Source organism: Poeciliopsis prolifica, unplaced genomic scaffold, assembly GCF_027474105.1.
Source record: "Poeciliopsis prolifica strain line A6 unplaced genomic scaffold, Auburn_PproV2 SCAFFOLD044, whole genome shotgun sequence".
Taxonomy (NCBI): domain Eukaryota; kingdom Metazoa; phylum Chordata; class Actinopteri; order Cyprinodontiformes; family Poeciliidae; genus Poeciliopsis; species Poeciliopsis prolifica.
The window spans coordinates 1,280,611-1,295,756 of record NW_026562419.1 but is presented as its reverse complement, the minus strand read 5'-3'; the positions used below and the strand labels follow the sequence as shown (position 1 = coordinate 1,295,756).

At 39.0% G+C, this 15,146-nt stretch overlaps 2 protein-coding genes across 2 annotated transcripts; both read right to left on the bottom strand.

Moving 5' to 3' along the window:
• Positions 1 to 244: 244 nt before the first annotated feature.
• LOC129376648 (sodium/bile acid cotransporter 7-A-like) lies at positions 245 to 5,682 on the bottom strand (the record flags this gene model as incomplete). The annotated part of the gene is given in 12 exon segments (XM_055056235.1): positions 245 to 654; positions 1,810 to 1,955; positions 2,180 to 2,253; positions 2,444 to 2,495; positions 2,926 to 3,091; positions 3,537 to 3,620; positions 4,453 to 4,488; positions 4,571 to 4,609; positions 4,705 to 4,780; positions 5,412 to 5,548; positions 5,625 to 5,655; positions 5,657 to 5,682. Coding segments are annotated over 12 exon segments (900 nt in total), but the record flags the coding sequence as incomplete, so codon positions are not given.
• A 1,610-nt stretch (positions 5,683 to 7,292) lies between these two features.
• On the bottom strand, positions 7,293 to 13,434 carry LOC129376646 (tetratricopeptide repeat protein 29-like). Its single transcript, XM_055056233.1, is given in 12 exon segments — positions 7,293 to 7,826; positions 8,385 to 8,474; positions 8,548 to 8,671; positions 9,750 to 9,841; positions 9,930 to 10,015; positions 10,580 to 10,792; positions 10,864 to 11,040; positions 11,628 to 11,741; positions 11,744 to 11,790; positions 11,871 to 11,930; positions 13,359 to 13,380; positions 13,383 to 13,434. Coding segments are annotated over 12 exon segments (1,209 nt in total). The 3' UTR covers positions 7,293 to 7,694.
• Positions 13,435 to 15,146: the final 1,712 nt, after the last annotated feature.

Here is a 15,146-nt window from a genome sequence, read left to right as displayed (position 1 = left end):
TATTGTTTTATGTATTATTTCAAATGAAAAAGAACAAACTACCTGGTTAAAACCCAAGAAACGCATCCAAACAGAAACTGTGGCGTTTAAATAACACAATAGATATATTAAAGTTAAATAACAGGAGATCGTTTGTTTAGTTTTGTCGATTAGAAATATGAGTGATTAGCTCAACACCGCCCCCTGTCTGTGTAACACCAACACTCCTTCTGCTATATTAAGAAAGGGTCAAGAGGCCAAACTGTTAATGTTCATTTCTATATTCAATGTAACAATCCAGCATTAATTTAAACAAAACCATTTACAGTTTCTGGCAGTCAAAGCTGGAAGAACCAGAATAGAAAACAAATAACAGAACTGGTCCCAGAAACCTCACCCACTTCCTGAAAATAGATCCTTTTCCCCCAGCACTATTTTTCCCTCAAAAGTTCAAGATATAAAAAAATAAAACACATTTCATTTAAATATTAAACAATGGAAATGTGATTTTTGTTTTGTTTTTCGTAGAAAATAGTAACAGGCTTTGATGGCAAACAGCAAATCCCGCTCTGCCACCTGGAGGTCCTAGTTGTTGTTGGTCGTAACAAGGCACTTTTTGTATCCTTCCGCCGCTCTGACGCATCAGACCGGCTGCAGGTTTGATAATTTGATCCCCTAAAACAGAAAAAAACATGTTAAAACACTGATATTAATTCTTGTTAAAGATTTTAATTAATTGTGTTTTCATTGACATAGTTTGATGAAGAAGGAAGTGAAATGGTGAAATAAAGGAGTGAATTTCCCACCACCAAACAGAGAAGCTAATTTTTGCAGCACTGATCCCAGCAGGTGAAATGTGGGCTTTTACCAGCAGGGGGCGCTAATACATAGTACTCTCAACTAATTTACAGCCAATCAGAAAAATTAAACGGTTAATACTGTAAAGGCAAGACTAAGAGGTTTTATCATTTGAAATTATGAGAATAACTTTCTAATATTAACAGTTTAAAGACTGAAAAATGTCATAAAAATTCCAGGAAAAGAGACTTCTTAATGAGAAACGGGCTTTTATAGAAGATCTACTACGACGTATTAAGAGCCAGACGAAGAGAAAACAGAGTAAAGAAATTACATTAACAGAATAAAGATGAAATATCAGAAAGAAATTATGGAAATGTTGTTTTAGGGAGAAAAAGCTTCAAAAATTAAAGACATTTTTAAATTTTAATATTTCTTATATCTATTTAATTTTTAAATTAACTTATATTTTGTTTTTAATTTATAAATTTTATTGACTTTTATTGCTATTTTGTAATTTTTGAAAAATTACTTTGATATTCTTTTTATCATTTAACTTATTTTCATGAATACTTTTTTTATATTTAGTGACTATTCTTTTTTTATCTTATTCAACTGAATAATTTTTATTCGGTTTATTTTTTTCATTGCTTATTTCTATATTTTTAGGAAAGATTTTCTGTCTATTTTATTATTTAACTGAAGGATTTTTGTATTTTTAAAACAATCATTTTTAATCGAATCATTTTTTAAGCCAAGTTTTCTTCATCGTTGCCTCTTGAAGACCTTAATTTGGGCTGAACGGCGCCACCTGCTGGCGGAAGGAAACAGGATAGTCTGGGATAATTAAATAGCGGCACAAATCACTCTGACTTAAAGTGTCAGGCAGAGACAGTCTGCTTGGGGTCAGTCTTTACTCACTCAGCCGTGGTCTATCTCAACAATAGACTAGTCTGTCAGAGAGGACAGAAGGTCAAAGGTCAGAACTGGAGCACAGCCAGCAGCCGGGGAGCTCCACAGCGACTGGGTTACCTTCTGTCGGCTCGTCATCCAGCTCCGGATGGTCGGCACCAGGACGGAGCCGAGCAGGATCTGGGCCGGGTGGTAGATGAGCAGCGGGACGGAGATCAGAGACAGATGCTGGTAGCCTTCGAAGACGATCTTCAGCATCGGGATTCCTGGACACAAAGCCGGCGTTCAGTCGCGCTCACAGCAACGCCAAACGGTTTTCCACACAACGAAAATTGTATTTCCCCTCATAAAACTATGTATTTGAATCCATTTTGTCTTTCACTCTTTCTACATTATGGCCTGTCATTACTTTTGATTTGTTGTCATTCAATGCAAAACTTGTTTGTTCAGTTAAGATTAAAAACACAGTAATGTTGGGAGCCGACAGTACCCAGAGTGAGAGACTTGTGTGTGGAGCAGAACATGATGGCGACGGTGTCAGCGGGGCTGAATCCTGATCCAGACCTGAGAGGAAAAAACAGTGTGACGCCATGTTAGGGCCACTGTAGGCAGAAAGAAAGAGGAGGAGCCAAAATAAAATCAGATTCCCTGAAATTCTCCAGAAAAGCCCTGGAAATTTCTGCGTATCAAAAGGCACAGATTTGCTGGTTAAAACTGGTTAGTGAGCCGAATGTTAATTCATGAAGAAACTGACCTGGTGGAAAAGGTGAAGGTGAGCAGCATGAAGCTGACCTGGATGGAGAAAACTGCAGAAAACAAAAGAAAGTGAAACGTTTACAACCTCGATTTTAGCTGAATCCAAGAGGAAACATCTTACTTTACATTAGAGAGGCAAAGCTACATTTATAAAATACATGCATTTATTTACTTAATATACATTTACATAGAAACTTCCAGAAGCATTTGCACCTCTTGGTAAAGTCTGCACTGCAAAAACATAATATTACAAAGTATTTCTGTTCCAGTTTGGCAAGATTGTTGATTTTGCAGTGTATAAAAAGCCTCAAAATAAATTTACCAATCACCACAGGCAGTGTTGTCATTGAAACCACCTTTTCCAATTCAAAGGTTGGAGTTTTCTAGTTTTCAGGTTGACATTAATTTATTTCAAGGCTTTCAAACCAAAAGCTGAAAGCCAAAAACCCAAAAGGTTCCAGTCAGGCCTTCAATACTGACTGATGATGACGACCAGCAGCAGGCTGGTGGGGTCCAGCTCGATGTTGGGGTTGCTGAACGTGTCGCAGAACGTTGTGTAGATAATCATGAGGAGGACAGCGCTGCTAATGGCGCCGAACGGAGGCTTCCGGCGCTCCAGACACTCCCTGAAGAAACCGCGGCACACCTGCAGGCCGAGCCGGGAGGGGTTAGCAACTCGGTGTGTCCCAGTTCAGGAGCTGCATCCTCCGAAAGCCGCGGATATTCGACAACCGGGACAGACAAGCTGTGAATTCGGACATATCGGAAATATCGGAGCAATATTGCAATAAGGTCATGTGCTGATAAACTGAGCAGGTATTTGAGATTTACACAGCTTCAGTAATTGCTGCTCTTCACCGCCATTGCCACTCAAGTTCAACACTTGGCCCCGCAATGAATCATGGGATGTGTTGGGCCGTGAAGGATACGCCGAACCCATCCTTCAAATCTGGAGAAACAAGGGCGCATTTGGAGGAATCTTCGTGTTCGGTTAGGATCTATCGCGGCCTCTGAAGGATGCAGCACTAATTTCGGACACGGTCAACGGGAACAAAGTCGCCGGAAGTGGTGCGTCAAAAACGTCTTCCTACCTGTCCGAGGATCAGCGGAACAACAACCGTCATGAAGAGCTGAGAGAAGATGGAGGTGAAGGGGACAGAGGATGAAGATCCGAGCTGCAGGAAGAGGAGAAAAAATGAAACATCTCCAGAGTGGACTGGGATGGTTTAAAAACACAAAACATTGCAAAAACACAACATCTTATTAGTTCACTTTAAATAACTTACAAGTAACTTTTCAGCAAGATATACAAGCTTGTTTTAAGCCAATATTTTTTTAATATTGATTAGAAGTGATAGTTCTCGTGGCAGATTATTTCACTGGTAACAAAATATTTTTCTCATGTTATTAGTGAAATAATCTGCCATCAGAAATAGTACGTTTTTCATCAGTTTCAGCCATGTAGTGCCTCTAAATAAATTCCTATATCTTGCTGCAAAGTCACTTGTGAGTTGTTTCAAGTGCACTGAGATATTTGGAGTCAAAAGTAGACCAGAGTTACTTGGTAATAGTTTGTGTTTTTTGCAGTAATTAAAGCAAAAATTATTCAAAATAGAAGATAGATGATCCAGAGTGGGTGAAGATTTTGTGATTTAATTATAACTGATTAATAGTAAAGAAACCCTGAATTAAAACATTATAATATTGATTTAATTATGAATGTAAAGAGCAACAAGAACATCTTTTAAGCCCAATTTACAATAATTTGAGTAATTTTATGGTTTGCAAGCATTTTTTGTGATTAGAAAAAGAAATTAGAAAGGTTTGGAAAGGTAAAAAAGATAAATATAATTTAGATGAACAGATTCCTACCAATGAATGCTGATATGAAATAAGGTGTAAACACTTATGCAACAAGGAAGTTACACCACCTTTACTAAAGAAAATGCAAAAAGATAAATACTTTGAGTATTTATCTTTGTGTATAGTGAATGTTTTATGACTTACAAAGAGGAGCAGCAGCAACGGAGTCACCACAATCCCCTGCAGGACAAACAGAAATCATTAGAGTCCGGCCCGCTCCGCTTCGGCCCCCAACCCGACCCAAACCCGACCCGCTCCTCACCAGGAAGCTTCCAAACGCAGAGTTAAAGATGGCCGCCGCCTGGAGACACAGAGAGCAGGCGGTCAGCAGGGAAACAGCACCAGGCCGACTCACCAATCTCCTCTCAGGCCGAACCGACCCGGTGTGAGCGTCACCTCGTTCCCGCCGACTGCTTTGGTCAGAATGACGGCGGAGGAAACCGGAGGGGGCATGCAGCTCACCGTCTGTAACCTGGGCAACAACAACAGGAAGAGGGTCAACTGGGGAAAAACACCAGGAAAAAAACGTTTTCCAAATACATTCACATCTACACACCCCCAGTGTATTAAAAGCCTGGCGGGCCACCAGGCTTTACTTGTGCCCCCACCTGGCTGAGCATTGCTTATTTAAGTCCTTTTAAAATGTTGGCATTTTTTAAGAGTTTATAGACTTTATATTAATCTTCCAATCTTTCAATAACACATAATTATCAAGAGGCATTTTAAAATTTCCTATCAACTTTAAGTATTTTTTAACTCAAAACATGACGGTCTGCTGGATGAGTGACTGACCTCTGACCCAACCCACCGGGCTGAGCAGTTTTCTGGAGGAACCTGTTACACAATAAAATGTGTTCTTGGCAGTTTTAAGTATTTTTACATAATGTTGACTTGGTATTTTCAATGCTGCTGCTGCTGTTTTAGTAGCAAGCCCCAAAAGAAAAACACAGAGCTTCAACTGAACATGAAGTTTGGATGTTGCTCCTAAACTTGCATAGAGAATCAGCTGTAAACGGTGACTGTGGCTCTTTGTGTTCGGCTCTCAGGTTACAGTTTAGACCCAGACAGAGAGCCTCTTTCACACACACGCACACACACTGTACCCTTTGAGAAGCCACTGGTCGATGGTGGTCAGCGCCAGGACCTGCAGCAGCATCCAGACGACCAGGGGGAAGAAGACCAGTGTGAACGACTGGACGAAGAGGTGGAGGCGAACGTGGAACAGCGCTTTCCTCAGCTCCTGACGGGGAAAAAACAGACGTGACGATGGGAAGTGTCTGAGCTGCACCTGAAGGCATCGCGGCGCTGACTCTCACCTCTGTTTTCAGAGACAGGCGCTGTTGAAGAGATGAGGGAAACGGCGATGTAGGCGATGGTGACCTCTGGCCTTAGTGGACCTGAGAGGCAGGAAGAGCGAGGTGCTATTGTACACTGCTAACCACAGTAACAGCTGATAGACCTTCAGTTTATGTTGTTCTGATGCAGTGGTGTCCAAACATTTTGACCTCTCACATTCATTGGCCAAATTTCCTACCATTCTGGACTTGTGGTCAGAAACTGAACAATAAGAACCATTTGTGGAACAAAGTGTGCCACACTACACCCCTGTTCAAAAGTTTTAAATTAGAACAATGGTTAATAGTCTTGGATGTTTTTTCATACCAGATTAAGTTTTAATTGCTTATTATTTCTTTGTTTCTTCAAAAAAAAGAAAACAAAAATTACAAATGGTAGAAAATATTTTCATAAAGTGGCTTTGTTTTCAATCACTGAATGTTACTGGAAGGAGAAACGCCACATTTTTTATATTTTATTCATATTAAAATTTAAAAGGCAAGAATAAATACATATTCCTATGTTTTGTAAATCGAAAGGAGGATTTTCGAGGCGCCTGAAGGCATCACTACAGTAGCAGCCCAGCAGGTTGTCTTATCTACAGGTGAGGCTGAATTACATTAGATTACTTATTTATCAGTATTTGTTTCACTACTGTTGAGATAAAGAATCTCTACAGTAGTTCTAAAACTGTCCTCAGATTAAGTCTGAAAATCCCGAGACTGATTTTTCCTATAAAAACTAAAAGATAAGAGGTGAAAGGAGTGTTGACATTCCCGCTGAATGCAACGTGTCACTAGGATCCAGGCAGGAGGAAACATTTCAGCTTCTTCCAGATAAATTGGGATCAATTCACATTTATATTCAGCTGAGCTCTCCGTTTCTAACGTTTGAAGTTAAAAACTCTATATTCATTCAAAACTTTGACCCAACCGCTCCGAACTCCGAGGCTCACCTCCTTTAACACCGACACGGGCAGCAGTTTGGCCGACAGGATGACCAGCACTATCCCGATGATGAACCACTCCTTCCTCAGCTTCGCCAGGAGGCCCATGATTCAGCTGCCGGGGCTCAGCCTGCGGCCTCCCAGCCGGCCCTCCGATCGCAGCAGCCAGGCTCAGGTTTCTGCAACCTGCCGCTGCTTCTTCCTTCCCGGAGCTCAGTTGGAAAACACCAACGGAGCAATAGGAGCCTCTTCCGGACACGTGGGCTGTGACGCCACCGTAATGACCGAAGAGAGGCGCACAATAACTTACCGTAACAAACGTTTGAAAAAAAAAATATATATAAAAATATACAGAGAACACAACACACTTCAGCCCAAATAAACCACTCAACCGTTTACTTTTGCAACTTCAGAGAAACGTTCACAACTGAAAATACCGGATACAATCTCAAAGCCGGAACTTGTCCCTTAAAAATAAGAGCGATAAATCTAAAACCGGAAGTTAATTATACATAAGCAAAAACCCTGTGTGCCAAGAAGGGATACAAAAAATATAGAACTTAATTTTGGGTTATTAAAAAAAAATCTAATTATAACACATGTTTTAAAGTTAATATATTTAAACAATAAAGAATATTACAGTATAAATTAAATCAGACAAGAGGAGAAATGTTAATATTAGATTCTAATAATTTTTTGTAAGAAAAAACGATTAAAAGAACAACTACATTATAGACATCAAACAAAACATTCTGACCAAAAACATTGGCGTTTAAACATTTATTTTGTTGGTCCATTGACATCTGGCACAAGTTCATAGAGTTTAAACTGAAAGCCAAAAGGTTTCCAGACACTTTAATAAAGATGAACTGAATCAATATAAATAAGCTGAATACTAGTTAGATCACATCATCTTAGTTGGAATTTGCTGATAAATGAAAGTTTTAAATTATTTTCAGATGTGAAATCTTGCCATTCTGTTAATTTATTATTTCTTGAACAAAATAAGTGGTGGGCAATATGCAAAGATAAGTAATAATATATGTTTTTGTTTGTTTTCTCCTTCCTCTCAACAATCAGCTGCTGAATGTTAATTTCTAAACCCTCAGCAGAAGTCCTGGTGTCCTCTGGTTTCCTTCCAGTCCACCAGCTGCGTCACAGAGGACTGAGAGGGCATCTCCATCTCAAAGATGTATCTCTTGATGAGAGAGTGTGCAGATGTATGACCCAGCTTCACCTGAAAGAGGTGACAAAAAACAGGAAAATTGAGAGATATCCTCTGCCCTTACTTGTAGTTTTGGTGATCCTCAGGGATCTACACTCACACCGCTGTTGTTTAGTTTTAAAATAAATTATCTCTGAACTGTATCCAAAAAGTCTGAGGTGCATTCTCACCAGTCTGGTTTAGTCTGCTTTAATCAAACTGGTTCTTTTGCCTCGAAAGTTTGGTTCGTTTGCGGAAGTGTGAACGTGCAATCGGACCAAAACAGTGAATTCTGGTTAACCTACAAGTCTTTGTTCGGTTTAAATGAATTCTGGAGCAAAACAAAAGTATATGTGAAGGCCAAGCGGACCGGAGACCTTTCCAAAAGCAGGAAGCAAACTACAATGCAGGGCATTCTGGGTAAATACAACCAAAACAAACACCCTTTTTTAAAAAATGCAAACAGCAACAGGAAATTGTGTTTTAACGACATAAGCGTAAAATAGTTTTGAGAAAATTTGAAATGGAAATGCAGCTACAGTTTCCTGGTACCAAACAGATGTCTCCAGATGTGATTTTAAAAAGATGCACCTGTGCTTTATGCTGCAGAAGCACTTCTCTGGCGGTGCAGGCAGCTTTGTAACTCTGCAGGAAGTATTCACACGATTTCAGAGGCCGATTCTGCAAAAAGACAGATGAAATCACTTCAAAACTGACAGGATAATAATCAGCTTAACGTGTCTCAGTTTGGTACCACATCGCTGTAGATGCAGCCCAGAATCAGGCTGATGTCCGCCAGCCTCTCCTGCATGTCGCTGCTATTGCACAGATCTGCTGACTTCTCCAGGATCTCAATACACTCCTCGATGTTTCCTTCGCTGTTAGAAAGATAGAAACCCTTAGACCAACACTTTGATTAACTGTTGTACCAAGCAAATTTTCTCTTTAGACCATTACATGACCATTAGCTTTTGGAAAAAGATCATGCTCATGTACTGATTCAGTCTAAGCAAAGAAGATTTTTCACTAATATCTAGGTGCACGGCAAACAATATGCACAAATTTCTACTTGGGACTCACTAAGAATGACACCATAAAATGCTGATGACTTCAGATTTTTAAATATGGCTGATTTCATTGCAGCGATATGGACGTAAAGTTTAATCATGATATTTTGTGCAACAATCGTAATAATGAAAAAATGGCAATAAAAACTATCCACTATCTTTTTCAAGCTTCTGATTGGCTATGACTGCAAGACGCAGCAAACCAGAGCCAAACAAAACCAGCCAAGACCAACCAAAGCCAATCAGGGCCAATCAGAGTCAACCAAAGCCAATCAGGGCCAATCAGAGTCAACCAAAGCCAATCAGGGCCAATCAGAGTCAACCAGGGCCAACTAGATCAAACCAGAACCAATTGGGGCCAATCAGGGTCAATCAGGATCAAGTCAATAATTCCTTAGTAATGATAGAGAGCATTTGTTCCCCTGGCTGTTTTTTCACTTATAACAAGACATTTTCCCCATGTGATAAATGAAATAAAGTGCCAGTGGAACTATTAACTTTTATTCACTGTTAAGAACTTAATGACTATATCTTGCTTTGTCTTATTTCAAGTGTACAAAGATATTTCCACTAGACAAAAGTGGAGGTATCTTCAAAATATTTTAATCGTATATTAAGAAAAACAAAACAAATGTCAGTGTATTTTTTCCAAACCAAACCAAAGGATTTTGGAGGTGAAGCTGAGAAACTGCGATACAAAAATAAAACTAAATTTAGCTAAATACAATTTAGGTTTTGGATCAAACTTGACTTCTGTTTGAAACGTCTCATCATTTCATCCCACAGCATGATGCAGCCACCACCATTGGTCGGATGATTGACCAGAAAGCTGAAGCCAGGTTTGATTTTTTATGACTAGAAACATCTGTGATGATGTCGGTGTTCGTACCTTTGTAAGGACTTGGCTATGGCCTTGTAGGACTTCACCAAACCTTTAACATCTTGCAGAGAGTCAAACAGTTTTACACAGGTGTTGAAGAGCTGGGAGTCATTTGTAAAAGACACTCATGAATTTATTTTCGTCAGCTGAATAATGTTTCTGTTTCCAGCTAAAGTCAAGATTTGATACCTCCTTGGCTGCTTCATGATCTCCTGAGCTCTGTAAGCCCATTCCTTCCCTGAAGAACGACTCGGCCTTCACCGACTTATCGCCGCCTGAAAAAAACAGATTACAGACTCATGACAAAATGCTTAAGTTAGGTTTCAAATAAATACATTTCAACCAAAAAACCTACAATTTTTCAGAAAAACCTGTTCATGGAAGCATAATAGGTCACATGTTTAAACTCCAGGGTAGAACAGAGGAAAACGGACGGCCTGATAATATTAATACCACATAACGTTTTTAGTTATTATTTTCTTCCTCTCCCCCCTTCTGCCCAAAATAACTGTGACCCTCAGTTAATTGAGAAATATCAGAGAAAAGCAAAATAATGCAAATCAGACAATAATTGCCAGGATGAGAGAAAATAAAGTATATTCTAATATTTCAAACAATTTTACTGTTTTTGTTGTGACACAATTTGGTTATGTTTTACATTTGTCCTAAATATATCCATTTTAATGTTTACTTCATTTTTTTTTGTTCTAATTTAATTTTGTTGCTGTTATTTGCTACTTATTTTGTAGATCAACTCCTCCTTTTGTCAGTCTGTAATGTTTGTTTTACGTGCACTAATTGGTGAATTAGTGTGAACTCCATATTCTCCTCCCACTCACCCTCAATAGCCATCTTGGATCCCAGCTGCAGCAGCATGGTGGCTGTGTCGTATTGCTTCGCTGCGAGGCAATTTTCACCCAGCAGGCTGTAGATTTCTCCCAGTTCCCTGCAGCCCCAGAGCCTCAGTGGCCGGCCCTCCTGGTCCTTCCAGCCTCCCTCCTCCGCCTGCTTCAGGGCCCTCTCCGCCTGATCCCTCGCCTCCATCAGGTCGCCTGGGGGACGGGACACAACTGCGTACATTTGGCGTTTCTCCAGGCGTGACGGCGTCTGTGTGACGGCTTACCTTGCTGCCGGTACAGCTCAGCCAGGTGGAATCTGGCCTCCGTGGCGAATTTGGATCGGCTTCCGAACACTCTGTCAGCGCAGCTGTGGAAGAAGTGAAAGCTGAGCCAGATGTCGGTCGGATGGTTGAAGTAGCGACCCAAATGCAGCCGCTCTTCACACACAGCTGTCCAGGAACCTGCACGAAAAAACCTTTAGTACTTAAACTACAGTAGGACTAAACGATTAATCGATTATTAAAATAATTATCAACTAATTTAGTAACTGATTAATTGTTAACTGGAGTATACAAACTGAAAGAACGACACAGGCAGAGCAGTGATTATTGATTAATTAATACGTATCAGATTAATTGATTATTTTGATAATTAATTTTAAAAAGGATTGAACTGAAAAATCCACAGAATGTCCCAAATCCTGTGTCTGATAATCGATTAATAGTCAGAATATTTTGTTATCGCAATTTAGGCAATAAAATATTTATTTCCTTATTTAAAAAGATACTAAATTATGTCTTTACTTGCATCTTTGAAGTATTTTTAATATCTAATAAAAATGTTGAATCAAAAAATATGCAGAATTTGCCAATTTCTTGCGTCAGACGAATCAAATAATCGTCAGAAGAAACGATCAGTCAGTTAGTAAAGTAATTGTTAATCACAGCTCTGAACTAAAGCTAGATGATTTTATGGTTTTTTGGATCCAGATCGGATTTTTCACAACTAATAAAATAACTCCAGATGACCATCTTCTTCCTCTCCTCACCGTCCCGTTCTGCTTTCTCTGCCCGGCTTAGGTGCAGCCGGATGGTCTCCAGTTTCTCCCGCTGCTCCTCCAGCGGCGGTTCCTGCAGCCGGGGCGATCTGTGCGGGGCGTTGGCCTCTGCTTCAGGTCTGAGCACAGCAAAGTGAAGAGCTCTGCAAACGACCTGAAACTCAGACACGGATCAGTCAGCCGAGCCGATGTGCGATCGATAACTCAGGGTGATAGCAGGGAGGGGAAGGCTACCTGTGGTAGCCGTCCTGCAGCATCTCCACACACATGTAATGCTTCGGCGTGTTTCTGAACCTGAAAAACAGGAAAGTATCAAAGGTCAACCCTCGTAGAATCAGAAAACCACTGCAGTCCTGATGTTGTTTCCGCTCTGATCATTAAAACATCACAGTTCATGTTGCTGTTTTCTCTCTGCTCCTCTTTTCTATCCCATAGAAACTACCCCTGACTCAGCGTCTCTCCATTTGCTGCCGTTCCTGTTCCATGGAAAGTTCTCTAGGCTCAGAGCTTCTTTCTCTAGAATTGTCTTTTTGATTGGGCCATCAAAGAATTTATTACAGCTTTGTGTGATAATTTTTTTTTACTAGATCAGCTGATTGAAGATATTGCTAGCTTTAATGCTGAATTATTTTCCTTTCTTATTGAAAGTACACCTCGCTCAATGTGTGTTTTATTGTCTTTTTGTAAAAAGAAAGAACTACAACCTCAGTTGTTCTGTGCCAAGCTGTGTCTTGGCACAGAACAGAAACAGTTTAAGACAAAACAGCTTTGTCCCAGTCAAAGCTGTTTTTTGTCTTAAACTCAGTGGTATTTTTTCTCTCTTTAAAAAGTACACCTGTCTCAGTGATATAGAGTATCCTTCGAAATGTTCTGCATTGATACAAAGCATTAAAACAATGCTATATATCTTTTCTCTAAATGCTATTCTATCATGAAATGGATTTCTCTGCGTTGTGTTCTCATTTGTTTTGAACTGCATGTGTTTGACCAGATTAATGTCTGAACTGAGATTAATTTGAACCACATTGTATCTATATAGAGTTGATCTTACATATTTATGGACATCTCTTAAATTACTGCTTTATAATGTTGAGTTAGTAGGTGGTTATTTCTTGTCAGCAGAGGGCGCTCTAACTCTTACTCTCATTGTTCTGATAGTTTTCAGTTGTTGATCTTAGATTAGTGGAAGATCAGGATTTATCAGGTCCTCGTCTAAATGTTGTTAAAGTTGAAATTTTTACACGTTTCTTCTCTTACAGCTGATCCAAACCATCAAAACTCACCTGAATTTTATCTAATCTGCATTTTGGGTTTTTTTTAAACCACGGCAGACACAAAGCAGAATAAACATCAGTTTTTAAATGTGTAAATATCTGATGGCTTTTGACAGTGAAGAAAACATATAAATATTCTCATTTTGCCTTTGGAAGAGTTAGAAATAATATAAAGAAAGATGGAGGATATATTTATGTGATAATTTGTGATTTTATTAATGGTGCAGTTAAATTCATCTAATCTGGAAATAACTAGAAGCAGACTGTGACTGAAATTTCATGTTTATTTCTACCACAAATTGTTTTTCCAAATTTTGCCTCATTTTGTCTAAAATGACTTTTAGGCATTTTAAACTCACAAATAATTTATTTGCTATAAATTTTCCTATATATTGTTTTTTCTATTTGATGATGGAAAACCACTGACAGTTAGTCATTCTGGACTCACAGAGCTATTTCCTTTCTGGAAGGATGGATGAATCCGAAATCTTTCTGTGTCTGAACATCTCCACCATCTGCTTCATCCTGCACAAATAACAAAGTCCAGTTAAAATCTTAGCAGAGACAATTCTGATCATTTGAGGCAAATCTCAGCCCAACTTCTCTCTCCGTGTAAACTGAACATTTTTACTCCTTTATTATGTCCTTGTCATGTCTAAATTCTGACGGTTTACTGACAAAAACTGAGAATATTAACATATTCGGTGGGTTTTCTTTGATTTGATTTATGTTATTTTACCAGCCTTGGAATTACACAAGATATTTTATTTACTGGTTGGCAAGAACAAAACTAGATGTTACTTAGATGTTGTAAGTAATGCTAGTAATTCAGTAATGGTTGGATTTGCAATTACTTTTATAATTCTTAAAATAAGTTACGTAACTTGGTAGAAGTTCATTTCAAAATATCACATTTGATTGAACAAAAATTTTATTTAATAAATATCGTGTCTTTAAACGAGCTTTCTGCTATCAGGAAACACTGCACATTACAATGCGGACATTATTAAAAGGCAATAAGTTAAAAATAAAGTTACTTTCGCAGCTAAACTTCGGAGCTTTTATAGCTTAAGCTAACTAAAACGGAAGCTAGCAGCACTTCATTAGGTTAAGAGCCACAAACGGAAGAATTACTGGTGTGCAGCTAATTTTACTGCGACCTCGCCTGATTCAAACCTGAGCTTCTCTTGATGCCACTTTGCGTCTCTTCTCAGTGAAACTGCAGGGAAAATGTACAGAAATACAAACAGCTAATTTAGCCTGATTAGTTTCCCAAGTCAGCGTACAACAGCAAAGCTACGTCGTCACCATGGCAACGAGGGGATGGCGGAAGCGTTACGTCACTGGTACCCGAATCTTTTGGTTCTAGTCACAAAATAATTATTTTACTCTTCTAAAATCAACTAAACAGAGGAGCAACACAAGTGACATATATTAGCCCTAATTATTGTCACATTATCAGAAGGTATTTTCTAAATAAACCAATAAATTCACAATCAGATTTGTTGAGTTTGCTGTGTTTTACCACAGGCAGTAAGACAAAATGAGTAATTTGACTAGAGGTTAGAAAAGTCACAAGTGTCATGATAGAATATATACTAAAATAATATGCTGAATAAATAAGTTATTGCATTTGAAAATGGGTATGTTGAATGGAACATTATTTGCATATTAAAAATATTTACAGTTGATGTTACTGAACTTCATTTATTTCATAGTCTTGTGTTGCAACATAGCTAGCTATATCACTATCTTGCTAGCTGTCTATCTTGGTAGCTAGCTAGCAAGACATAGATCGCTAGCCTTAGCGAGCTAGCTAAATAGAGCTAGATAGACTGATTACTAGTTAGCTAGATAGCTAAGTAAGAGACAGATAGATAAATGACCTCCTTGTTTATACCAGAAAAACCTGACGTCAGCTGATATGTGCACTCTTTTTATATCAAACGTGTATCTCAGTCACAGTTTAAAAGCACCTCTTTATCCCACATCTGGAAAACAAACCCCAGTATGTTCTTGCTGAAATGTTTAGCAAAGACCAGATGTTGGGTCTGTGCAGTGAAACTTTCCATCAAACTCCACCACAACTGGATGGAAACTCAGTTGATGTGTGACGGCGCGCGATTTGTGGTCAGCTTTGGTTCTTTTATGCATAGAGCTGTTAATAAAGTCCCACATTCTGCATGGAAAGCTGTTTCCTGAGTGAGCGTCTGGCTTTGATTTGCTTTTTGACTTT